At 46.4% G+C, this 25,326-nt stretch overlaps 1 protein-coding gene across 1 annotated transcript in view; it reads left to right on the forward strand.

Annotated features, from left to right (window-relative positions):
* Nucleotides 1-25,326, forward strand: part of ttc28 (tetratricopeptide repeat domain 28) — a 135,159-nt gene that overhangs the window by 86,489 nt on the left and 23,344 nt on the right. Inside the window, exons 8-20 of the mRNA XM_085794275.1 lie at nucleotides 624-720; nucleotides 4,515-4,711; nucleotides 5,306-5,459; nucleotides 10,762-10,933; nucleotides 11,255-11,423; nucleotides 11,797-11,957; nucleotides 12,714-13,202; nucleotides 16,541-16,733; nucleotides 17,416-17,496; nucleotides 18,055-18,307; nucleotides 19,525-19,634; nucleotides 21,179-21,302; nucleotides 24,476-24,706. Coding sequence (XP_085650401.1) covers nucleotides 624-720; nucleotides 4,515-4,711; nucleotides 5,306-5,459; nucleotides 10,762-10,933; nucleotides 11,255-11,423; nucleotides 11,797-11,957; nucleotides 12,714-13,202; nucleotides 16,541-16,733; nucleotides 17,416-17,496; nucleotides 18,055-18,307; nucleotides 19,525-19,634; nucleotides 21,179-21,302; nucleotides 24,476-24,706 — 2,431 coding nt within the window. The remainder of the gene's footprint in view (nucleotides 1-623; nucleotides 721-4,514; nucleotides 4,712-5,305; nucleotides 5,460-10,761; nucleotides 10,934-11,254; nucleotides 11,424-11,796; nucleotides 11,958-12,713; nucleotides 13,203-16,540; nucleotides 16,734-17,415; nucleotides 17,497-18,054; nucleotides 18,308-19,524; nucleotides 19,635-21,178; nucleotides 21,303-24,475; nucleotides 24,707-25,326) is intronic.

A 25,326-nucleotide genomic window follows, 5' to 3' on the forward strand; every position in this document is an offset into this window, starting at 1 on the left:
TGAAATACTTCATGTAAGTGATTGCTGACGGAAAATAGGACTATTTAGGACTTATATTAACAAAAACATTCCACTGATATCTGCTTTAATGTGGATGAATCTCCGTTACCACTTGTTAATGGTCCATTTTAGATAAATCTATGGTTTTGTCTCTATGGTTATTTTGTTATTATTAGTGGTGGTGGAAATGCTGGGCGAGCCGACCAGCGTTTCTTTACTTTCGGTTTCGTGGCGAGTCATGAGAATAACGCCGCCGTATGAATCTCCGTTTATGGTGGGAACTACGACGGTATGTGATCGTCTTCCAACCTCTGACTTTAATTCTTGATGAATGAAAACATGAGTCTGTCTTGACCCGGTCAAAGAATTTCACGGTGCAGAGGCTCATAAATGTAGAGTGGAAACACTTCACTTTAACAAAACTCCTGGTTGTCCCTTTAACGATTATTGATTCGATTTTCAATTATTGCTGATTATTGATTTTCCATTTGACAATAACAGTAACCCAGAATGAACCACAAACTTATTGCACCATTAGAAGAGTAGTTGTAACTTCCAAATTATTATATTTTCATTTTTTATTTCATTTATTTGTTTATTTTTGAAAACTCTGCTGGTTCTAGGACCTGGACCGGGCTCTGCAGTACCACCAGAACCAGCTGGAGATCGGCACGGAGCTGCAGGACCGAGCAGCACAGGGCCGGGCCTCCTCCAACCTGGGTAGGTGCAGCTCATGGGGGTCAGGGGGGTCAGTGGGGGGGCTGAGGTGGATCTACAGGGGCCGGTTGTGGTGCTTTCCTCTAACACAGAAACAATCTGAACAGAAAACGTAGAAGTGGCGTTGCGTTGTCTCTTTTTATTCTGCGTGTAGATGAGCGTTCTGGGGGAAATCTGGCGGCTGCGTAGAAACGAGCTTCACCCAGAACGGTCCTGAACATCTGGACAGGAAGACTGGTTGTTGGGGGTTGGATCAGTTTGGACTTCGGGTTTCTCCAAAGGTTCCTGGTTAAACGTGTATAATCACAGTAGATCAAAGTAGTTCAGTTCGTGAAAAGTTTCCAGTGTAGATAAATTCTCCAGTAACCGTAGAAAAGTAGGGTTGCTCTGTCACCACGGGCTACTGGCCGGTAAGTGAGCAGAGCTGAATGCTTCACACCGAGAGCGACTTGCTGTGGGTGATCAGCCGTAAAGTAGTGAGTTGGACAGAGGAAGAGCAGAGGAGGAGGCTTCACACTGACAGAACAAACTGTCAATGATCAGCCAAAAGAGTGGGATAGAAAGACCGTTTGATGAGAGGGGAGAGGTGGTGTACAGACAGAGTTGGATAGAGAAGATAGAGTAGAGTAGAGTAGAGGAGGCTTCACACTGACAGAACAAACTGTCAATGATCAGTCAAAACATAGAAAACATAGAGTTGGATAGAAAGACCGTATGATGAGAGAGGAGAGGTGTACAAATAGAGTTGGATATAGCGGGAGTAGAGGAGAACAAATTGTCAATGATCAGCCAAAACATAGAAAACATAGAGTTGGATAGAAAGACCAATGATCAATGATCAGTCAAAAGACAGAGTGGGACAGAAAGAGCGTATGATGAGAGAGGAGAGGTGGTGTACAGATAGAGTTGGATAGAGAAGATGGAGCAGGAGTAGAGTAGAGTAGAGGAGGCTTCACACTGACAAGTAGAGTTGGATAGAAAGCCCGTATGATGGAGAGGTGATGAACCAGCAGAGCTGCTGGACAACTGGACCATCAAGTCTTCAAGCAGCTTCTGGGTTCAGTGTGTCACCAAGTGTCAGCCAATCAGAGCGCTTTTAACAATATTCTAGTCAGAATCAACCAGAACCAGAAGAGGTGTGGAACAGGTACAATCTCTCCATCCATCCCATGTTGGGTGAGTTTAGTCGTCATAGCAACAGCTGAGCAGAAACAAAGACTGAGCCGATGGTTCATGACCAGGAAGTGAAACCGGTCCTGAACCTCGTGGTCTCGTGGTCTCGTGGGGTTTAAAGAAGAATCAGAGAGACGAGGTTGTGATGATGAGACGATGAGACGAAGGCATCGCTGTCTTCACAGGTAAACAGTAACGAAGCTGCAGCGTTGCCATGGAGACGGAGAGACGACAACAACAAACAGCCGAGTGTGAAAACAAAGAAGAAAAGATCTGAGCTGTAAATCACTGGTTCAGATTCAGTTCAGTTCAGACCACGACGGAGCCTCAGGGGGTTGTTGGGTTGTTGTTGAGTTGTTGTGTTGTTGTGTTGTTGTTGTGTTGTTTTGTTGTTGTAAATGTTGAGGACAACAAACAGATGAACTCTCAGTGACTTCACTGTTCATCACTGTGTTTAGTTCAGAACAAACTCAAAGAAACGATGACGTCTACTGGGTTTGTTCTGGTCCTGGATCTAGTTCTGGTTCTGGTTGTGACTGGTTGACTAAAGACAAACCACAGTAACGACACAGTAACAGCTTCAGGCTGTTTGGGAAACAAACTAAAGTTCTAATCTGTCAACTTCCCAGAAGGAGTCGACCAAGTTTTATTCTGGTAAATCACCATGAAACGAGGGATTGTTCACGTTACAACGTATAAAGATGTTGTTATAACAATAAACTCACACCTGGTTACGTGATACTGGTCCTTTATTTGTTCTGGATGCGGCAGCAAAACGCTTCTGTACCACAGAACTCAGAACTAAACATCTGATGGAGACTCAGCTTCACCTCCTCCTCCTCCTCCTCCTCCTCCTCCTCCTCCTCCTCCTCCTCCTCCTCCCCCCCCCCCCCCCCTGACCAGTCAACATCTCATGGTTTATTCAGGTTCAGGTGGTTTTAGTTTCTGTGGCCACAGTGAAATGTGAGAAGAGGAAACTAGACTCCTCCTCCTCCTCCTCCTCGCTGACTGGACAGGAGTGTGTGTGTGTGTGTCTCTCTCTGTGTGTGTGTGTGTGTGTGTGTGTGTGTGTGTGTGTGTGTGTGTGTGTGTGTGTGTGTGTGTGTGTGTGTGTGTGTGTGTGTGTGTGTGTGTGTGTGTGTGTGTGTGTGTGTGTGTGTGTGTGTGTGTGTGTGTGTGTGTGTGTGTGTCTCTCTCTGTGTGTGTGTGTGTGTGTGTGTGTGTGTGTGTGTGTGTGTGTGTGTGTGTGTGTGTGTGTGTGTGTGTGTGTGTGTGTGTGTGTGTGTGTGTCTGCTGACTCTCTGTCAGTTGATCTTCATCTGGTTCAGATCGATCAGTCTCATCATTTATAGATGATGAGACTCACTGACTGGACCGACTGCTCCTCTTCCTCCTCTTCCTCCTCCTCCTCTTCTCCTCTTCTTTTCCTCTTCTCCTCCTCCTCCTCCTCCTCTCAGTCCGTCACAGTTCAGTTTCTCTGAGCTCAGATCAATAAATATTAACCTGATAATAGAATCTATCATCTTGTAATTATAAACCACATTATAATTCATTCATTCATTCTCCTTCTTTTGTTCTTCCCCTTCTTATTTTCTTCTTCCTCTTAGGGCTTTTATTGTGAAAATCCCAGTAAATCTTCCCATGATGGTTTTTCTCGACTTGTTTCTCGTTTCTCGTTTCTCTTCCTCCTCTTCCTCACCTGAAGATGATTATTATTATAAATCAACAGCCACAGTTTATATTCAGCCCCCCCCTCTCTCTCCTCTCTCTCTCACACACACACACACACACACACACACACACACACACACACACACACACACACACACACACAGTTTGACATTAAAGCCTCATGTCAGCTCCTCCATCTGGTGTCTGGACGCCCCCCGTATCTCTGTTTCCTCTCTCCTCCCCCTCGTCTGTCCTGCTGCTGCACACACACACACACACACACACACACACACACACACACACACACACACACACGCACACACACACACACATCGTCAGGCTCATGAAGAAGCTTCAGTCTCATACTAGATAAATAAAAACAGGTTTTATATTTGGAGCTTTATTTTGAAAGGCAGTCATGTGATCCAGTCCTGTCAGCGTTTTGAAACAACTTTATTGACAACCAGTCTGAGTCTCATCAACAGGACTCAGTTCTTCACACACACAGTTGTGTTTCCATCAGCTGTTTAGATCATCTAGATGTTTTGCATCAGAAAATGATGATGGAAACGCTGTGATTAGAATTAAAATCCCCTGATTCACACAAACTGAAACACGCTGCTATGGCCGGTGTTGGTTGATTCTATGGGATGGAAACAGCTGTGTGTGAATTAAGTGACGTAGCCACTTTCACCCCGTCTGCTCCCGTGTTGCAGTTCACTACCAAGACAACATCAGGGTTTCTGCAGCGCCACGGCAAAATAAAAGCCCCCACACACCTTCATAATGATGTTACAGCTCAGTTCTTCATAGTTCCTCCTCAGTAAAAACCAAACTGATCAACCAGCATCCAGAGTTTATCATCAATGGTAAATGGCTTCTGGGAGCTGGAGTTTCCTTTTGACCAGACTGGACTGGACTAGACTACACTAAACATATCCTGTCCCCCCCAGGTATCATCCACCAGATGAAGGGGGACTACGAGGCGGCCCTGCAGCTCCATCAGTCCCACCTGGTCCTGGTCCAGGAGCTGGGGGACTACGCGGCTCAGGGCCGAGCCTACGGGAACATGGGCAACGCTCACCACGCGCTGGGAGAGTACGACCAGGCGGTCCGCTACCACCGCCAGGAGCTGCAGATCAGTCTGGAGGTGAGATCATCACCGTGACGTCATCACCGTGACGTCACTGTGTCTAGAGCTCTGTAAAAGAGAGTAGTGACAGCATTGGTCCAATGGCAGCGCCTCCTGGTGGAGGAATAAAGAACTGACATCTCTGCATTGTTGGTGAATGAGCAGTGTGGTGTTTTCAATAATTTAAGGACATTTATAGATCACCCACGTTAATAGCATCATTGAGGATCCTTTACAGATAAACATTAACACATAGGCCAGTAAAAAAAAAAACAGTTGTCTACATGAATGTTTCAATCTACATTTTGTAATAAACAAATTATAAGTATAATCTGATATGACCAAGACACCTAAAAACAAAAACACGGCCGTTTTCATCAATTTACCAGCAAGTGGGCAACACACATACATTGGAGTGAATGGGTTTTCTGGGGCTGTTGCAACACCCATATCCTGCCACTAGGGGCGCAAAACCCTTAAACCCTTAAACCCTTAAACCCTTAAACCCTTACCACGGGAGTCAATGGAGGTGTCCTTACTCTCTTATTCCAGTGCTCTAACCGTGACATCACCGTGACATCACCATGACATCATCACGTCTCTGTCTTCCAGGTGAACGACCGGCCGTCTCAGGCGTCGACCCACGGGAACTTGGCGGTGGCGTTCCAGGCGCTGGGCGCTCAGGACCGTGCGCTGCAGCACTACCAGGCCCACCTGAGCATCGCCCAAGAGCTGAGGGACACGCAGAGCCACGCCCGCGCGCTGGGTGAGGGGTTAGAGTTTATTTAGTTTAGTTAGTTTACTTTAGTTAGTTAGTTAGTTTACTTTAGTTAGTTGAGTTGGGTTAGGGTTAGGGTTAACGCCACGCACACACTCTAACTTTATTTATAACATTAACATTAACATCGCCCAAGAGCTGAGGGACACGCAGAGCCACGCCCGCGCACTGGGTGAGGGGTTAGAGTTTATTTAGTTTAGTTTAGTTAGTTTACTTTAGTTAGTTAGTTAGTTTACTTTAGTTAGTTGAGTTGGGTTAGGGTTAGGGTTAACGCCACGCACACACTCTAACTATATTTATAATATAAACAATCATCTTTATTGTCTTTGTCTATTGAGTTGAGGGACGTGCAGAGCCACGCCCTGACAGGGCCGGGGTCCGAACCCAAACGCACGACTCAAAAACTTGGTTTGCACGATCAACAGGGTTTTATTCAGGTAATTCAAACAAAAAACTCACTCTGCTCGAGGGAAAAAACAAAGAACAAAAAACCACTCTCTTGAGGGATAAAATGGAAAAACACAAAGTCACTCTTACGAGGAGAAAAACCTGACATGGGGCATGGAGTCTCAAGGGTCACGGACAAGACGAACTGACACAGAACAAAGGGAGACGCTGACTAAATACACACACACACAAGGAAATGGGGACCAGGTGGAAACAATCAGGGCGGGGCAGACAATCAAACTGGTGGGGGAACACAGGAGGAAGGGGCAAGTCACCTGAAACGAGAGGAGAGGTAAATTACAAAATAAAACAGGAAACCACAAGACAACATGACTGAAAACAACTTAAACCTGAACAGGGTCTCTGGTCATGACAGTACCCCTCCCCCCAGGGCCGGCCCCTGACGGACCAGCCACCTGAGGATGCCGCCTATAGAAATCAGAGACGAGCTCAGGATCTACAATGAAGCGTGCAGGGACCCATTGCCGCTCCTCAGGACCGTAGCCCTCCCAGTCCACTAGGAACTGCCTGCCCCGTCCCCTACTGCGCACGGCCAGAAGAGACTTGACCAAGTAAACAGGGCCACCAGCGACCATCCGGGGAGGTGGAGGGGGCTTGGCTGCGGGGACCATGGGACTGTCCTTAACCGGTTTAACCCGGCTGACATGGAAGGTGGGGTGGACTCTCAGGGACCGAGGCAGGCGCAGACGAACGGCGGAGGGACCAACGACCTTGGACACCAGAAAGGGACCCACAAACCGTGGAGCCAGTTTCCTGGAATCGACATGGAGAGGTAAGTCACGTGTAGAGAGCCAGACCTTCTGGCCAGGCTGGTACACCGGAGCAGGACGACGCCTCCGGTCTGCCGCCCTCTTCATGCGTTCCGTGCTGCGTAGGAGGACCTTACGGGCGGCCGCCCAGATGCGACGGCAACGCCTGACCATAGCGTGGGCCGATGGGACAGTGATTTCCTTCTCAGCGTCAGAGAAGACAGGGGGCTGGTAACCGAAGACGCACTGAAATGGAGACATGCCCGTGGCTGAGGTGGGAAGGGAATTGTGGGCGTATTCCACCCACACTAGGTTCTTGCTCCAGGAAGCTGGATTCTGTGACACCAAACACCGAAGACATGTCTCCAACACCTGGTTGAGCCGTTCCGTCTGTCCATTAGATTGCGGGTGATACCCAGAGGTCAGGCTGACCGTGGCTCCGATGAGGTTACAGAACTCCTTCCAGAACTTGGAGACGAACTGGGGCCCCCGGTCTGAAACAATATCCTTGGGAAATCCATGAATGCGAAACACATGAGACATCATAATTTCAGCCGTTTCCTTAGCAGACGGCAATTTAGGCAAAGCAAGGAAATGAGCCATTTTAGAAAATCTGTCCACCACTGTGAGGACAGTGGTGTTACCTCCAGAGACCGGGAGCCCCGTGACGAAGTCCAGAGAAATCTCAGCCCAAGGACGAGTAGGAATGGGGAGTGGTTGCAGCAAACCCATCTGTGCCCTGGAGGAGGTCTTGTTGCGGGCGCAGACGTGGCATGCCTCCACATACTCCCGGACCTCTCGCTCCATGGAGGGCCACCAAAACCTCTGGGAGATGGCGTACATGGTCCTCTTGATTCCCGGATGGCAGGTGAGCAGTGAGGTGTGAGCCCAATGGATCACCTGTGGACGCATAGTAGCAGGGACAAACAAGCGATTTGCCGGGCAACCACTAGGTGTCGGGTTCTCACCATTAGCTTGCTTCACCAGAGATTCTATTTGCCAAGTCACCGCTCCAACCACACAGTTCAGTGGAAGGATGGGCTCAAGTTCCTTGGCAGTAGGCTCGGGGTCAAACAGACGGGACAAGGCATCAGGCTTGGTGTTCTGGGACCCCGGCCTGTAAGAAAGCACAAAGTTAAAACGGTTAAAAAACAATGTCCATCTGGCTTGACGAGGGTTCAGTCTTTTAGCTTTGCGAATATATTCCAGATTCTTATGATCTGTCCATACAATGAACGGATGTTGTGCACCCTCTAGCCAATGTCTCCACTCCTCCAGCGCAACTTTGACAGCCAGTAACTCACGGTTCCCGATATCGTAGTTCCTCTCAGCCGGTGAAAGCCTCCGTGACAGGAAGGCACAGGGGTGAAGCTTGTTGTCCTTACTGGAGCGTTGAGAGAGAACAGCTCCCACCCCGTCATTGGAGGCATCCACCTCCACCATGAATTGCCGGCTGGGATCAGGAACCGTGAGGATGGGAGCAGTTGTGAAGCGGGTCTTGAGCTGCTGAAAGGCCTCCTCAGTTTGAGAGGACCACCGGAATGGAGTGTGTGGAGATGTGAGGGCATGTAGAGGTGCAGCTATGGCGCTGAAGTTTCTGATGAACCGCCTGTAAAAGTTAGCAAATCCTAAGAATTGCTGAACCTTTTTGCGGCTATCAGGTGTAGGCCACTGAGCCACAGCGCTAACTTTAGCCGGGTCCATTTGCACCCTTCCAGGAGCTATGATGAAGCCAAGGAAGGATACAGTGTCGGCATGAAATTCACTTTTCTCAGCTTTAACATACAATTGGTTTTCCAGCATTCTGATCATGACAAACTCTTAAACATTTGTTTGTGCATCCCTCAGCCCAGCCCAAAACCCTCCCAGTACCCCAGTCAATGTGTGGGTTATGTTCCCGCAACCATGGAAAACCCAAAATAAGAGGGTGCTGGGTAGAACGATACAAATGAAAACACATGAGTTCTTGGTGGTCACCTACAGTTACTTCCACAGGTTCAGTCTTGTGAGTCACTTTGAATATCTGGCTTCCATCAAGAGTACTGGCCTCTAATGGCCGGGATAACTGTTGAGTCTTTAATTGAAGTCTTTGGGCAAAATCCCAATCCATGAAGCTTTCATCTGCCCCTGAATCAATAAGAACCCCAAGTGAAACAGTGGTGTTGAGATGCTTTACCTTGACCTCGGATGGGGAACGGAGAGGCAACTCAGAGGAGGACAAACGGCTCACCAGTACCCCCCCACTTACTGGTGAGCCTGCCCTTTTACTGGGCACGCTGGAAGAAGATGACCTTGCTGCCCGCAGTAGAAACACCTCCCTTCCAGCAGACGCCGGCGCCGCTCCTCAGTGGACAACCTGGCTCGTCCCAGCTGCATCGGCTCCTCATTCTCCTCGGACAACACCTTCCGCCGCGGAGCCAGGGATGGGGCGGGGAAGAAGCTCCGGCTCCCAACCGCAGCTGACGAGGTGCGATTCCTTTTGTGCTCTTGTAAACGGTTGTCCGTCCTGATAGCCAGAGCCATCAACGAATCCAAACCTGGCGGCAGATCAAGGGGCACTAACAAATCTTGAATCCGATTAGAGAGGCCCTTTAAAAAAACATCATAAAGGGCAGTGTCGTTCCACCCGCTGTCGGTGGCTAGAGTGCGAAAGCGGATGGCATAATCACACACAGAGTCCATGCCCTGTTTGATATTGCTCAGTTCTCGCGCCTTCTCTCGGTCCGACAGGGTGGGATCAAAAGCCTTCCTCAGAGCCCCCACAAAATCATCAAGAGATTCACAAGTAAATGAATCACGGGACCACTCTGCTGTCGCCCACGCCCTCGCCTTTCGGCGAGATGTGAAATCATAAAAGCAACTTTTGAACGTTCTGTAGGAAACGCTGAGGGCATGTATTCGTAATGCATTTCACAGTCAATGATAAATGCCCGACACTCTCCAGACTCACCGGAGAATTTTTCTGGTGGAGCGAGGCGTGGAGCTGGGCCCGGAAAACCAGAGACGGTCCGTGTGTCAGCAGCTGCTGAAGACGGTGTGGCTGTAGGGGCAGGAGAGGGAGAACTCCTTGTGAGGAGGGAGAGAACTTGCTCCACCTGGGAAGCCAGCTGGCTTACTTGGTCGGACATGGCAGCTTTGAAGTCCTCCTGATTGCTAGCCAGGTCCGTCACTCCCCGATGCAGAGAGGAGATCTGGCCCTCCTGGTTATTCAAGCGGGCAGCTTGAGAGCGAATCGCTGCCGCGAGTTGATCAGAGTCGGCTGGGTTCATGCTGGTCAGTTCGTCCTGACAGGGCCGGGGTCCGAACCCAAACGCACGACTCAAAAACTTGGTTTGCACGATCAACAGGGTTTTATTCAGGTAATTCAAACAAAAAACTCACTCTGCTCGAGGGAAAAAACAAAGAACAAAAAACCACTCTCTTGAGGGATAAAATGGAAAAACACAAAGTCACTCTTACGAGGAGAAAAACCTGACATGGGGCATGGAGTCTCAAGGGTCACGGACAAGACGAACTGACACAGAACAAAGGGAGACGCTGACTAAATACACACACACAAGGAAATGGGGACCAGGTGGAAACAATCAGGGCGGGGCAGACAATCAAACTGGTGGGGGAACACAGGAGGAAGGGGCAAGTCACCTGAAACGAGAGGAGAGGTAAATTACAAAATAAAACAGGAAACCACAAGACAACATGACTGAAAACAACTTAAACCTGAACAGGGTCTCTGGTCATGACACGCCCGAGCGCTGGGTGAGGGGTCAGAGTTGATTTAGTTTAGTTTAGATTGGTTTGTTTGAGTTGGGTTAGAATGGTAAATGGTCTTGTATTTATATAGCGCTCCAAAGCGCTTTACAGTACATCACATTCACCCATTCACACACACATTCACACACTGATGGCGGAAGCTGCCATACAAGGCAGCGAACCATGAACCGGGTTGGGTTGGGTTGGGTTTGGTTGGGTTGGGTTGGGTTTTAGTTTTAGTTCAATTTAGTTTAGTTGGGTTAGTGTGAGTGTGTTTTTATGGAGGATTTAAAGACTCTGTGATTCTCCTCCTCGTCCGGTAGCGAACCTGGGGAACTTCCACAGCTGGAGGGGCGAGTACTCCCAGGCGCTGCCCTACTACCAGCAGTACTTGGCTCTGGCCCCCGGCCTGCAGGACCTGGAGGGGGAGGGCAAGGTCTGCCACAACCTGGCCTACGCTCACTACTGCCTGGGCCACTTCACAGACGCCGTCAGGTCAGAAAACCATCACAGTTCTTATTTAGTCTTAGTTTAGTTGTAGTTTTTATTTAGTCTCAGTCTTAGTTGTAGTTTTCCAGGTTTTAGGAGAAAGCCTCTGTCAGACCTCTAAAGATGGACTTGTTCCCTTGTTTCATCCAGACTCTCTAGGGTCTAAGGACAGAGGATGTTGTTACGATGCCATGTAAAGCCCTTTGAGACAAACTGTTTGTAAAAACGGGCTATACAAATAAAATTGCCTTGCCTTGCCTCTATGTGGTGGGAATATAAAACCCTAACCCCCTCAGAGATGTTGATAGTATTTCTTCTTCTCCTCAGGTTCTATGAGCAGGACTTGGCCCTGGCCAAAGACTTGCAGGACAAGCTGGCCCAGGCCAAAGCCTCCTGTAACCTGGGTCTGGCCCACAAGGCTCTGGGCCAGTTCTCCAAGGCCGAGGAGTGTCAGCGCCACCTGCTGTCGGTGGCCCAGAGCCTCGACAACTCACAGGTAACACACACTGGCTGCCATCCATCACAGGCTTTCACTGGATAAAAGTCACATCTCTGACATGTAGAAAAAGTCCAGTTGCTGTTGGCAGATGTTTCCATTGAAGGTGTTTTGTGAACGAGCCGTAATTCTCTTAAAGGGACAACCAGGAGTTTCAGAAAGCAAAGTGTTTTCACTACATTTCCCATGAGCCTCAGCGCACGGTGAAATTCTTGGACCGGTGCAAGACGGACGAAAGAGAAAACATTTACCAAGAATGTTTTCATTGATCAAGATGATCAGATTCCATCGTAGTTCTGAGCCGGAGCCAGGACCTGTACTGGTGTGTGTGTGGGTATAATCAGTGTGTGTGTGTGTGTGTGTGTGTGTGCAGGCTGTCTTCAGGGCCTTGGGTAACCTAGGAGACGTGTGTGTGAGTCGTGGCGACGTCCCCGGTGCCGTGAGGTTTTACCAGCAGCAGCTGACGTTGGCTCAGAAGCTGAAGGAACAGAAGATGGAGGCCGACGCCTACGCTGCTCTGGGCTCAGCTCACAGGTAAGACCTGATCCCCGAGACCTGATCCCCTAGACCACATCCCCGAGACCTGATCCCCTAGACCTGATCCCCTAGACCACATCCCCGAGACCTGATCCCCGAGACCTGATCCCCTAGACCACATCCCCGAGACCTGATCCCCTAGACCACATCCCCGAGACCTGATCCCCGAGACCTGATCCCCTAGACCACATCCCCGAGACCTGATCCCCTAGACCTGATCCCCTAGACCACATCCCCGAGACCTGATCCCCGAGACCTGATCCCCTAGACCACATCCCCGAGACCTGATCCCCTAGACCTGATCCCCTAGACCTGAGACCAGATCCAAAAACAAGAGACTACGAGTTACGGAGCGCGTTTGTGTCGTTTGGTGGAATTGTACATTTGCGTTTACGTGGTTTTCAGTCGTTGTCATAGTTGCGGTAAACGCAGCGATCTATTAACGCTGGCTTTTAACACGGATGATGTCAGTTTGTGTGATATCTACTGTTAAAAGCTGCTGTGATGATCCATGTGTTTTACAGATTTTCATTGAAGAAAAAAAAAAGAAATCCATGCATTTACCGTGACTACCGAAACCATGGAAACGTAAACATAAAATTCCACCGGAAGAGCAAAACCGGCAAAACAGGCTACGTTTTAGATGTTTGGAAAAAGGTGGATAGTCCAGAAAGTACGGTATTATTAGACAGTGATGGTCTTGACTCTCCCCTCCCCCCCCCCCCCCCCCCCCCCCCCCCCTCCCCCCCTCAGACTTCTCCGTCAGCTGGACTCGGCGCTGTCCTTCCTCAGCGAGGAGCTGGCGCTGCGCAGGGCGCTGTGTGACCAGCAGGGGGAGTGCGGCGCTCTGGGCCGGCTGGCGGCGGTGCACATGGCGCTGGGCGACTTCGCCGCCACCTTCCGTTGCTACGACGACCAGCTGGAGCTGGCGCGGCGGCTGAGGGACGCGCGGCTGGAGGCGCTGGTCCACGGCAACACCGGCATCGCCAAGATGAACGCGGGCGCGGCCGAGGACGCCATCGGCCACCTGGAGCGGCAGCTGGCGGCGCTGCAGCAGCTGAGCGGCGCCGACGGCGTGCTGCAGCGCGGCCGCGCCTACGCCAACATGGCCGACTGCTACGCCTCGCTGGGCGACCACGAGGAGGCGATACGCTGCTACGACCGCTACCTCACCGTGGCCCAGAGCCTCAACCAGCTGCAGGACCAGGAGAAGGCCTACCGCGGCCTCGGCAACGCACACAGGTCTGTCTGTCGCCACGGCAACACGCTCTCTGATTGTGGTCCAATGACGAGAAAACTAGAGTTCAGTTTCCAGAGTTCAGACCACTGCAAAAACTCTGAATATTTCTGAATATTTGTCTTCTTTCTTGTCAAAATGTCTCATTTCTAGTCCAAACTAATCTCTTTCCACTTAAAATAAGACTCATCACCTAAAAATTAACTTGTTTTTAGATCATTTTCACTTGTTTCAAACTAATTTTCAATTGAAATAAGTAGAAAAATCTGCCAGTGAAAACAAGTTTTTTGTGTTTATAATAAGAAAGAAAAACTTGCTCCACTAATTTTTCTACTTATTTCAATTGAAAATCTGCTTGAAAGAAGTAAAAAGTGTCTAAAAACAAGCTGCTTTTTAATGTGATGAGTCTGATTTTAAGTAGAATGAGATTTGTTTTGAGTAGAAATAAGACAAATATTCTTGGTGAGATGTTGAGTTTTTGCAGTGTGGTCACGTGGAACTGGTCCAACGACGGCGATGAACGAGAAAACTAGAGTTCAGTTTGTTTTTAGAGCTGCAGAAGGAGAAATGAGACAAAGAGCACTGCAAAAACTCAAAATATTTGTCTTCTTTCTTGTCAAAATGTCTCATTTCTAGTCAAAACTAATCTCTTTCCTCTTAAAATAAGACTCATCACCTAAAAATCAACTTGTTTTTAGATCATTTTCACTTGTTTCAAACTAATTTTCAATTGAAATAAGTAGAAAAATCTGCCAGTGAAAGCAAGTTTTTTGTGCTTGTAATAAGAAAGAAAAACTTGCTCCACTATCAGATTTTTCTACTTATTTCTAGTGAAAATCTGCTTGAAAGACGTAAAAAGTGTCTAAAAACAAGCTGCTTTTAATGTGATGAGTCTTATTTTAGTATAATTAAATTTGTTTTGACAAGAAATGACATTTTGACTAGAAATAAGACAAATATTCTTGGTAAGATGTTGAGTTTTTGCAGTGTGGTCACGTGGAACTGGTCCAATGACGGCGATGAACGAGAAAACTAGAGTTCAGTTTGTTTTTAGAGCTGCAGAAGGAGAAATGAGACAAAGAGAGAGAGGGAGGAAACTAAACCAGTCTGAGAAACTAAGAGTCTTTTTATATTCTTATTATTATGTATGTATTATATTATAGTATTATAAGTCATGTGTTACATAAAAGTTAAAGCTCTAGTTCTGTTTACGTCCATAATGTTAATGAAACAGTCAGTTTTCATTCTTACAGAAGCTCAGGACGGTTCAGAGCTGAAGGAGAGAATGAAAAACCTCTGAACCTGAACGGAGGAAAAACAAGAGTAAAACCAAAACGAAACAATATTATTATTTCATAAATCTAAAGTTGTTGAGTCTAAACAGGAACTGAAGATGTTTCCTGAAGAATACCTCGTATTCATGACATATTTACCTTTTTGTTCTGGAGGCTAACAGTTTCCTACTGTTTCCAGTCTCTATGCTAAGCTAAGCTAATCTTCATATTTAGAGTTTTTGTTTTTTATCCCTGTTTCTTTAAAACTTGAGTTTAGTTAGACAGGATTTATTGCAGCAGTTTGTTTCCCTGCTGAGCAGCTGAGCGGTTTCTACTTGTTAATATTTATGTGGCGTGTACATGTATTAATGTCCTGTGTTTCCTCTGAGGCACGGCGCCGTTCATGCGTGACGCTTAAATGAGCTTTTCTCGCTCCGAGCGTAAACCTGACGCATTTTAAATTAGAGTCATGACGATAATGAAAATAATCAGAATACACTGACTGTATTAATAATAATTATAATAATAAGTAGAAGAACAGGCAGCGGTGGCTGGTTCTTCTTTTCTCATAATAACAATAAACCCTGTAACAACCAGGGAACAAGAATACAAACATTAAAGATCCAGCATCAATATAAACATAGTAAAATAGTAGAGTGACATTAAAAAAATAAAATAACACCAGCTCAGTAAGGAGAAGGCTGTACGGTCAAAGTGACAATGAATATAATGTTTCCTTCATGGTTCAGTGGAGGAGACGAGGAGACAAGGAGACGCTCTGATTTCTCCTTTTCTTTTCTTTTCTTTTCTATTCTTTTTGTTAATAATAAGATTTTGTTTTATTTTCAGAATTTACATTACAACAATGCATATAACCATACATCAATAAGTAGTGGTCTGAGGGAGGGTGAATAAGTAAGAATTAAAAGGAGAAGAAAGGCATAAAACAAAACAACAACATATGAACAAATGAATGTGTTGTCATTTCCTTTAAACTTCGTACTGATGCAGCGTTTCACTACGTGGTACCAGCTCCACTCTGCTCTGGTACCAGCTTCTATTCTAGAGAAGGTTTCCATTACCGGATAGTTACCGTAGTTACATCCATTAAAACAGTTCCATTCACAGACAGAGGAGTTTGTTATCAGAGTTTTAAACCCAGAGACACAAGGCTCCGTAGTTTTAATGTTAGTTGTAGGTTTTTCCAGGTGGATGCTGCAGGAAAACTCAAAGCAGTTCTTCCAAACCAGGTGTTTGTCCCTGGAACCAGTTTCTTGGAGCATGAGACTGATTTAACAAGGAGCTTCTATATGATCCAATTAATCATCCAGTTAAAGCTTTATAGATCAATAAAAACCAATGCCTTAATTCCTCCTCACCAGTTTTAGAACTTCGGCCGAGCAGGAAACACAAAACCGTCGAGTCGAGTCGGTCGCACGTAGTGGAAACGCGGCATCACCGTGCGTTCACACCAAACGCCATGGACGCGATGAACGCCACAAGTTTCCATTCAAAGTCAATGTAAATGATGCGATGACACGCGATGGCGCATCAGGCGACGCGTTTCGGGCGATAGGAGCGATGCGATGAAGCGATGAAGCGTCCATCGCGTCCATCGCTTGAAGTTGAAACATTTGAACTTTTCAAGTGACATCGCGTGGCCACGACATCCAATCAGTGTTGATATTCAACCACGTCACCGACACAGTTGCCTAGTACTTTTACCGCAGTTGTAATAAAACAGATAATACCTGCAGAGGGTCAGAGGACCTACAGCTTCCTCCTTGTGAATATTTCATATGTATTTATTTATATGTATTAATATTTCTCAGCCATGGTTGAGGAGAGAAAGAGAACAGCGGGAGGTGGGTTGCATCATAGCGCCATGGAGCGATGAAGTGACGAAGCGATGGTGAAAAATGTGACAAATGTGTCAAGCGACGCGATGCTCGCGTTACGGGCGATGACATCGCGTCCATGGCGTTTGGTGTGAACGCACCGTTAGTCTAAAACCTCTTTAGTTTTCTTTGTATTGACCCTGTTCCTCTTGTGCCCCCCCCCCCCCCCAGGTCCATGGGCAGCCTGCAGCAGGCCCTGGTCTGCTTCGAGAAGCGTCTGGTGGTGGCCCACGAGCTGGGGGGCGAGGGGGGGGGCAAGGCCCAGGCCTACGGAGAGCTGGGAACGCTGCACAGCCAGCTGGGAAACTACGAGCAGGCGCTGTCCTGTCTGGAGCACCAGCTCAGCATCGCCCGCAGCCAAGCGGTGAGAGAAACACCACAGAGCTTCACCTAACCCCCCCAGAGATAACCCTAACCCCCCCAACCCCCCCATCGGCCATCAGGGCGGTGGCAGCTCCTCTGCTCTGTCTGCACTGCAAAAACTCTACATCTCTCCAAGAATATTTGTCTTATTTCTTGTCAAAATGTCTCATTTCTAGTCAAAACTAATCTCTTTCCACTTAAAATAAGACTCATCACCTAAAAATGAACTTGTTTTTAGATCATTTTCACTTGTTTCAAACTAATTTTCACTTGAAATAAGTAGAAAAATCTGCCAGTCAAAGCAAGTTTTTTGTGCTTTTGTAATAAGAAAGAAAAACTTGCTCCACTATCAGATTTTTCTACTTATTTCAAGTGAAAATCTGCTTGAAAGAAGTAAAAAGTAATTTTAGGTAAAATGTTGCCTACGAACTGATGAAGCTCCTTGGATACGAGGCGAAATGTCTTCCCAGACAAATACAAGTTCAGTTGTCTACGATTTAATTTGCCCAGAAAAGAACGATGACCTGGATGAATGAGAATATCCATAGACACTAGAAATGACATTTTGACTAGAAATGAGACAAATATTCTTGGTGAGATTTTGAGTTTTTGCAGTGTGTGTGTGTGTGTGTGTATGTGTGTGTTGGTAGTTAACCCTGTGTGTGCCCCCCCCCTCCCCTCAGGATAAATCCCTGGAGGCGGAGGCCAGCGACGCTCTGGGAGGAGTTTACCAGCTGATGGCCGACAATGAGACGGCGCTGCAGGTCTGAGATCAGTCACTAAACACCACCACTCACTGTTCACACGTCCTGTGTTGTTATCGACTATTGAAGAAGCAGCCTCACATAGCATGACAGACACACACTGCAAAAACTCTACATCTTACCAAGAATATTTGTCTTATCTCTAGTCAAAATGTCATTTCTAGTCAAAACAAATCTAATTCTACTTAAAATAAGACTCATCACATAAAAAGCAGCTTGTTTTGAGACACTTTTTACTTCTTTCAAGCAGATTTTCACTTGAAATAAGTAGAAAAATCTGATAGTGGAGCAAGTTTTTCTTTCTTATTACAAACACAAAAAACTTGCTTTCACTGGCAGATTTTTCTACTTATTTCAAGTGAAAATTAGTTTGAAACAAGTGAAAATGATCTAAAAACAAGTTAATTTTTAGGTGATGAGTCTTATTTAAAGTGGAAAGAGATTAGTTTTGACTAGAAATGAGACATTTTGACAAGAAATAAGACAAATATTCTTGGACAGATGTAGAGTTTTTGCAGTGTATGGATGTTTTATGTTCCTCCTGTCGTCCTGCTGCAGTGGCACCAGCGGGCCTTGGACATGGCGGAGCAGAGCGGCTGTGTGCGCAGCCAGGGCCGCGCCTACGGGAACCTGGGCCTGACCTACGAGGCTCTGGGGAAGTACGAGCGAGCCGTGGTGTTTCAGGAGCAGCACCTCAGCGTGGCGGCTCAGACCAACGACCTCGTGGCCAAGACTCTGGCCTACGGCAGCCTGGGCAGGACACACCACGCCCTGCACAACTACGCTCAGGCCGTCATGTACCTGCAGGAAGGTGAGGGACTGTCTAAAGCTTCACATCAGGTTCATACAGAAACTTCACATCTGGTTCATACAGAAACTTTACATCTGGTTCATTCATGTGTTCAAACTGAAGATTCATGACGTTGCAGCTTCTGTCGCCTCACTTCTCTTTTGTTAAATCATTAAAAACAACGGCCACGGTCTATTGGTCTCCTAAAGGGGGCGGAGTCACGGTCTGCTGGTCTCCTAAAGGGGGCGGAGTCACGGTCTGCCGGTCTCCTAAAGGGGGCGGAGTCACGGTCTGTTGGTCTCCTAAAGGGGGCGGAGTCACGGTCTGCCGGTCTCCTAAAGGGGGCGGAGTCATGGTCTATTGGTCTCCTAAAGGGGGCGGAGTCACGGTCTGCTGGTCTCCTAAAGGGGGCGGAGCCACGGTCTGTTGGTCTCCTAAAGGGGGCGGAGTCACAGTCTGCTGGTCTCCTAAAGGGGGCGGAGTCACTGCTGGTCTCCTAAAGGGGGCGGAGTCACAGTCTGTTAGTCTCCTAAAGGGGGCGGAGTCACGGTCTGAAAACAGAGAGTTCACTTCCCTCAGACGGCTGCTAGTCAGTTTCCTGTTGGATTTCACCTCTTCTCTCCCATGATGCACCTCTGTCCTCGTACAGAAATGAGGCTGAGATGAGTTTCTAACTAATTAACCGATGTTTAAAACGAGCGTCGTGGTGCGTTCAGGCTCCGTCAGGTCTGTGGGACTCGGCTACGCTCCGTCACCTCCTCTGGGGGTTTTAATTGATCGTTAACGAGACACGACGGCAACGAGCCGAAGAAGAGCTGATGAACAGAGTCTCCTATTAACCTCCTCACACACAGGGAGGAGGAGGAGGAGACAGGAGGAGGAGAAACATGACTGAGCAACTCAGCAGAAGAAACAGACAGGAGGAGGGAGGGAGAGAAGAAAGATAGAAGGAGAGATGGAGGGAGAGGAGAAAGAGAGACAAGATGGAGGGAGAGAGAATTAAGTTTTTTCATTTTATTGGTTTAAATGATATGTCATGAACACAGGATGTGCTGTAACCAACAGAGTGTGGGTCTTTTTTTCTTTTTTTTAATTCCAAATTTTTCCAGTTTATGGCGACAAGACATAACATGAACCAAACACATGGCTGTGATGTTCAAAGAGCTGGTTTCCCCCCCCCCCCCCTCCTCCTCCTCCTCCTCCTCCTCCTCCTCCTCCCCCCCCCCCCACCCCCCCAGGTCTCCGTCTGGCCGAGCAGCTCGGTCTCCGTGAGGACGAAGCTAAGATCCGTCATCGTCTGGGATTGTCTCTGTGGGCCGGAGGAAACCTGGAGGAGGCTCAGCACCAGGTCAGACTTTACTCCTCCTCTCCTCCTCTAGTCATTACTATGTTTCATCATCTTTAATATTTTGAAACAGAGAATAATATTGGTGTTGAAGTAAGCCAGTGAACTTTGTAACAACAGAGAGCAGCTACTATAGGTTTTTTCTTCATCCTGCTCCTTTTCATTCATGGTGAAAATGTGTACATTATGTATATGTGCAACTATGTGAGAATGTACATACCATGAATGGAATAAATTGAAAATGAAATGAACATTGAATAATGATTAGATTTCATTCAGTTTCTTTTAGTTTTATCTTCCTCTCAGATCAAACACGTCTCTGTAAAGGTTTTACTTTTATTTATGAATCAACTTCAGTGTTTTATACATTTACTACGAGGTAGTTTCCTCCCACTCATAGACTGTAGAGTGTTATAGTGTTATACTCTACACTCCTCAGTCTGTAGCTGTAGCTGCTGTAGCTGCTGTATCTGTAGCTGCTGTAGCTGCAGCGCCCCCCTGTGGCCACTGATGGAACTGATCAACACACAGTAACACAGACCGACTGGAGCGTTGTGTTTATTGTGTAGATCTCTGATGTGTTGTTATGTTGTGTTGTGTGTTGTGTTGTGTTCTCATGCTGGTCAAAGCGCTGGTTACTGAGTGAGCAAGTTTGCACACATTGTTGAGTATTATGTGTGTGTGTGTGTGTGTGTGTGTGTGTGTGTGTGTGTGTGTCTGGCTATGAGTGTGGTTATTAGAGGAGGATGATTGTTATCTGTGTGTGTGTTTGAATGTGTGATGAGAGTGAGAGAGAGTGTATGTGCTGTTAGTCTCTATTGTGCACTTTATGATCTGGCTCCTGTTTCCCTGCTTTTATTAGTGCATTCTGACTTTTTAAAAATATTATGGTTATTATGTCACTTATGTCCTATTTCAATTCATCTTAAAGCAGAAGTAAGCGATCCGGTGGTTTTGGCTAATGCTGCGTTCCAGGCAGGCTTTTGAAACCGTAAATTACAGCTTCAAGTCACAACTTACGACTTTGTAGCGTTCCAGACAACCCACTGGTGTTTCTCCGACCTGTTTTACCTGTGAAAGTCACTATAACGGCCACTCGTAACTTCTGACCCGTGAACTCGTACCAGATCGAACTGGTACCACTTCACAGGTCGGAAAAACACCAGTTACGGGTTGCCTTGAACGCACCATAACGTCTTGTCAGCAGATGGAGTTAGCAGTCCCCGCCCTCGTCCCTACGTCACCACATTCAGGCGCATCCCTTGGCTGCACACACAGAGAGGACTGCCCCTTTATGCCGTTCTCTCTCCTCATTGGATAAAGGTTGTAGGATACAAGGAAAGTTTTCTCCTGGGCTCAGAGCAGAGCAGAGTGACTGACAGACCCGTGTTTCAGACCAAACACTCTATAGAAGTGATGATGTCGGAAGATACAACTATTTAAGACTTAGATTAACACAAACATTCACCTTACTTCTGCTTTAATGTTTTTTGTGCATTGTCCCTTTTTAAATAAATAAATTAATTCATTCATTGTGTGTTTTCTAGTTGTACCGGGCCTCAGTTCTGTTTGAGACGATTCGTCACGAGACTCAACTCAGCACCGACTACAGACTGACCTGTCTACAGACACACACCTACCAGACCCTACAGAGAGTCCTGGTCCACCTGGGTAAGATACACAATATAACACAATATAACACAACACAGACACACACAGACACACACCTACCAGACTCTACAGAGAGTCCTGGTCCACCTGGGTAAGATACACAATATAACACAATATAACACAACACAGACACACACAGACACACACCTACCAGACCCTACAGAGAGTCCTGGTCCACCTGGGTAAGATACACAATATAACACAATATAACACAACACAGACACACACAGACACACACCTACCAGACTCTACAGAGAGTCCTGGTCCACCTGGGTAAGATACACAATATAACACAATATAACACAACACAGACACACACAGACACACACCTACCAGACCCTACAGAGAGTCCTGGTCCACCTGGGTAAGATACACAATATAACACAACACAGACACACACAGACACACACAGACCAGCTGGTCCACCTGGGTAAGACATGTTTACATCCCTCCTGTTAAAATGGGTGGACTGTTCCTTTTCCACAGGTAACCTGCTGACTATGTAGGTTTGCAGGTGCAGACTATATTATAGTTTGACTCTATAAGACAAACATTATTCAGTAAAGTAGATCCAAATAATGAATTTGTGTGGTTGGACGATGCTGAGAAGCTAAAACTTCTTTTTTATTTGAATATTTTTGCATTTTCTTTATTTCTTGAAAAGGGCAACGAGACGAAGAGCGATGTATAGCTGAGTACTGAAAGTATCTGAAACTGTTTATTCATGTCACACCTGTGTGGCAGCTAACACCAACAGGAAGGACTGTCTAGTCGGTAACACTTTACAATAAGGGTCCTTAATTAACGTACGTTAGTACATTATTAAGCCTTAACATATAAACTAATGTGTTAATTAATGCTGAGTAATGCATACATAATGATAACTAATTACATTATTCAACTTTTAAATGTATTAACTAACTTTGAGTAGTAAACATGAATTAACTGCTTACTAATAGGCTACATTAATTAATGTGTTTCCTAATCCTAAGTAATACATAATAATGATTGTTAATATATCTGTAAATAGTTAATTAATGCTTAACAATGTACTAACTAACGTTAATTAAGGGACCGTTATTGTAAAGTGTTACCGTCTAGTCTTTGTTTTTTTGTATTTGTTATTGTGTCTTGTAATCCCATATGGGATGGACCACAGTGTTGGCATGACACCAAAATAAAATATTCATTCATTCATTCATTCATTCATAGTAAATGGTATCAATTAAGTGTTTAACTACAGCATCATGGATCCACATTGTACATTGTGTAAAAAACAAACCCCATAATGTTGCACTGCTACTGGCTTTGCCTCTGGTACATGAGACATTTATTTTAATCACTTTTAAACGTAATATATTGGTTTTATACACAGTTCTCTGTAGTTTTCTACCTGTTGGGCCGCGTAGCCACGCCACCAGGAAATAGAAAAGAAGAGAAACGCTGTGGGTGTCGTGCGACACACATTTCACGTCGCGGCTGTTCCCGGTGTATTTCAGCCGTGAGACACACTGAGACACACAAACTAAACCACACACACTGACTGACTCACACCTCGTCCTGACATACAGCCACCCAGCGAAGCGGCAACGAAAACTCACATGAAGGTGTCCTGATATGTAGCGTGACGATTTTGTCGTGAGTATATTCTATTGGTTCAGAATCCAAACCAATCAGATTATCGAGGGACGTAAACAAACTTGCGGCGCTATTCTGAGATTCCTGGTATTTCCTGGTTGTTGTTTTTCACATCTCTGAGTGTTGTTTCCTCTCATATTCTCCTCTCTCTGATAACTAACTCGTCAACAAGAAGCAGCGTGGACTTATCAACACTGTTCCCTCTCAGGTGTTTTACTGCTCCTCCTCTTTGCCCAGAAGACAAAACAAGTTGCACACTCAAATATCCCCGACTAGTTTACTGTTCATTTCTCCCTAATGTGGCTTTGAATTGTGAATTGAGTTTATGAATGAGTTTATGACCTTAACCGTGGTCTGTAGTGCAATGACGATTTAAGTTTTTGCTTGTGAATTATTATTATTGTTAATATCAAGAATGCTTCTGTGCCAAGAGTTGATGACACCAACTTGATGTTAGTTATTTTTTTCATATTATTCATATGGCAATAAAATGCAAAATATATTTTGCCAAAACAATATTGTATTTTGTTATCATGAACTGTAACTGACGTAGATATGGAGCAGCCTAGGTAATGTTGTAGAAATAATCTGTTATTAATCATTATAGTAACAGCCAATAGTATTGATATGTGGAGTTGTAGAGGTGAGGTCATAGCACCAGCATGTGGACGTAGCTACTGTGTTCGCTCAAGCTGTCGCTCACAGTCGCTCCAGCAGCTCATCAGGGGAGTTGAATTTGTGCTCAGGAGTTTTGAAAATTAGAGGGAACGTTGCTTATCAACCAATCAGAAGTGTTTAGGGGCGGGACACCGCCGCCAAATGTCGTCCAGATAGAGACAGAGCGAGCCATGATTTCAGGGTTGAGCGACATCAGGACAGGCTGATTGAAAAGTAACACATTCTAATCACTTTTCCTCGCGCGCGTTGCTGTCGCGTCGCTGTCTGTCAGGACGGGCTGTTATCATAGCCTGTAGAGGCCGTAGCACCGTGACGTCACCCATTGGTTTGGGGGAGTCTGTTTTGTGCCGCTACTACGGGGGTTTGAACCGCGCCATGTTGGATTCTACTGCCATATTTGGAGCGGTGCGGCCGTTGGCCGAGAGCCCGCCCACTGGCCTCGTAGCAGCGGTCTCCAGACCTGTCACTCAACGTTTCCGCGCCCTAATTGGCCAGAACTTTAAACCTAATAACAGTAAAACGGTAGAGTTTAATAAAAATTCACCCCCCTCAGAGTGTGTGCGGGGGTAGAAACTATCGGTTGAGACCAAAAAAATGAAATGTACCAGGCTGTAAATATGTTTTTTTAAGCTGTAAAGTGGGTGATTTTAACATGGGGGTCAATGGAGAGTTGCTCCCTTCTGGAGCCAGCCCCCAGAGGAAGAAGAGGGGATTGCAGCTTGTTGAACGAGGAAGTGACTTCACTTCTCAGACCGACAACTGCCCCCTTGGGTGTTATTCACCTCCTCCTCACCTCCTCCTCTCCTCCTCTCCTCCTCTCTTCCACCTCCTCCCCCCCCCCCTCCTCCTCCTCTCAGGTCGTCATGACGAGGCTCTGGCCGTGGCGGAGCGCGGACGGACTCGAGCCTTCGCCGACCTGCTGGTGGAGCGGCAGCAGACAGGAAGTCGCCGGGCGGCGAGCGGCGACCCCTACGTCCCCGTCACCGTGGAGACCATCCTGGAGACGGTCGCCGGGCAACGAGCCATGGTCCTCTACTTCTCATTGGCCGGAGGATTCATGTACAGCTGGTTGATCTGTCCGACCGCAGGTGGAGATAGACACAATATACACACCTATACACACCTATACACACCTATATACACACACAGACAGACACACACATCTATAAGAGATATCTCTAAGAGAGAAAGAAGAGAGGAGAGGAGGAGAAGAGGAGAGGAGGAGAGGAGTCACTCTTGTCTCTTGTCAATTCAATTCAATTGGCTTTATTGGCATGACATACATTGTATATATTGCCAAAGCAAGCGTTTGGAATTAAAGAAAAATAATAATGATCATGACAATTAAGGAAAACAACATTTACAGTATAGTGTTGTCATTACTGAGTAAAGACGTATAATCATTGTAAATACAATAAACAAAACACCAAACAACAACATTTGTGTCAGCTGGGAGTGTTTCTCCCTGTCCCTCAGACACAGACTGCTGCTAGTTTATTAGTCTTTGCTTCTTCCCCCAGCAGGATGGGAAGTTTTCTTCATCTGATAGTTTAAAAAAAACCTTTTGTTATAGATTCAAATTTTAGGAAATATGTTTCTCTAATATTTATATATTTTTCACATGTGGTGAGGAAGTGTAGTTGTGTTTCTGGTTGGTTAAGGCTGCAGTGACAGAGGCTGTGTTCACTCAGTCTGGACTTTGTCAGGC

This window comes from Trachurus japonicus, chromosome 12 (genome assembly GCF_045865225.1).
Source record: "Trachurus japonicus isolate A0001 chromosome 12, Traja_1.0".
Taxonomy (NCBI): domain Eukaryota; kingdom Metazoa; phylum Chordata; class Actinopteri; order Carangiformes; family Carangidae; genus Trachurus; species Trachurus japonicus.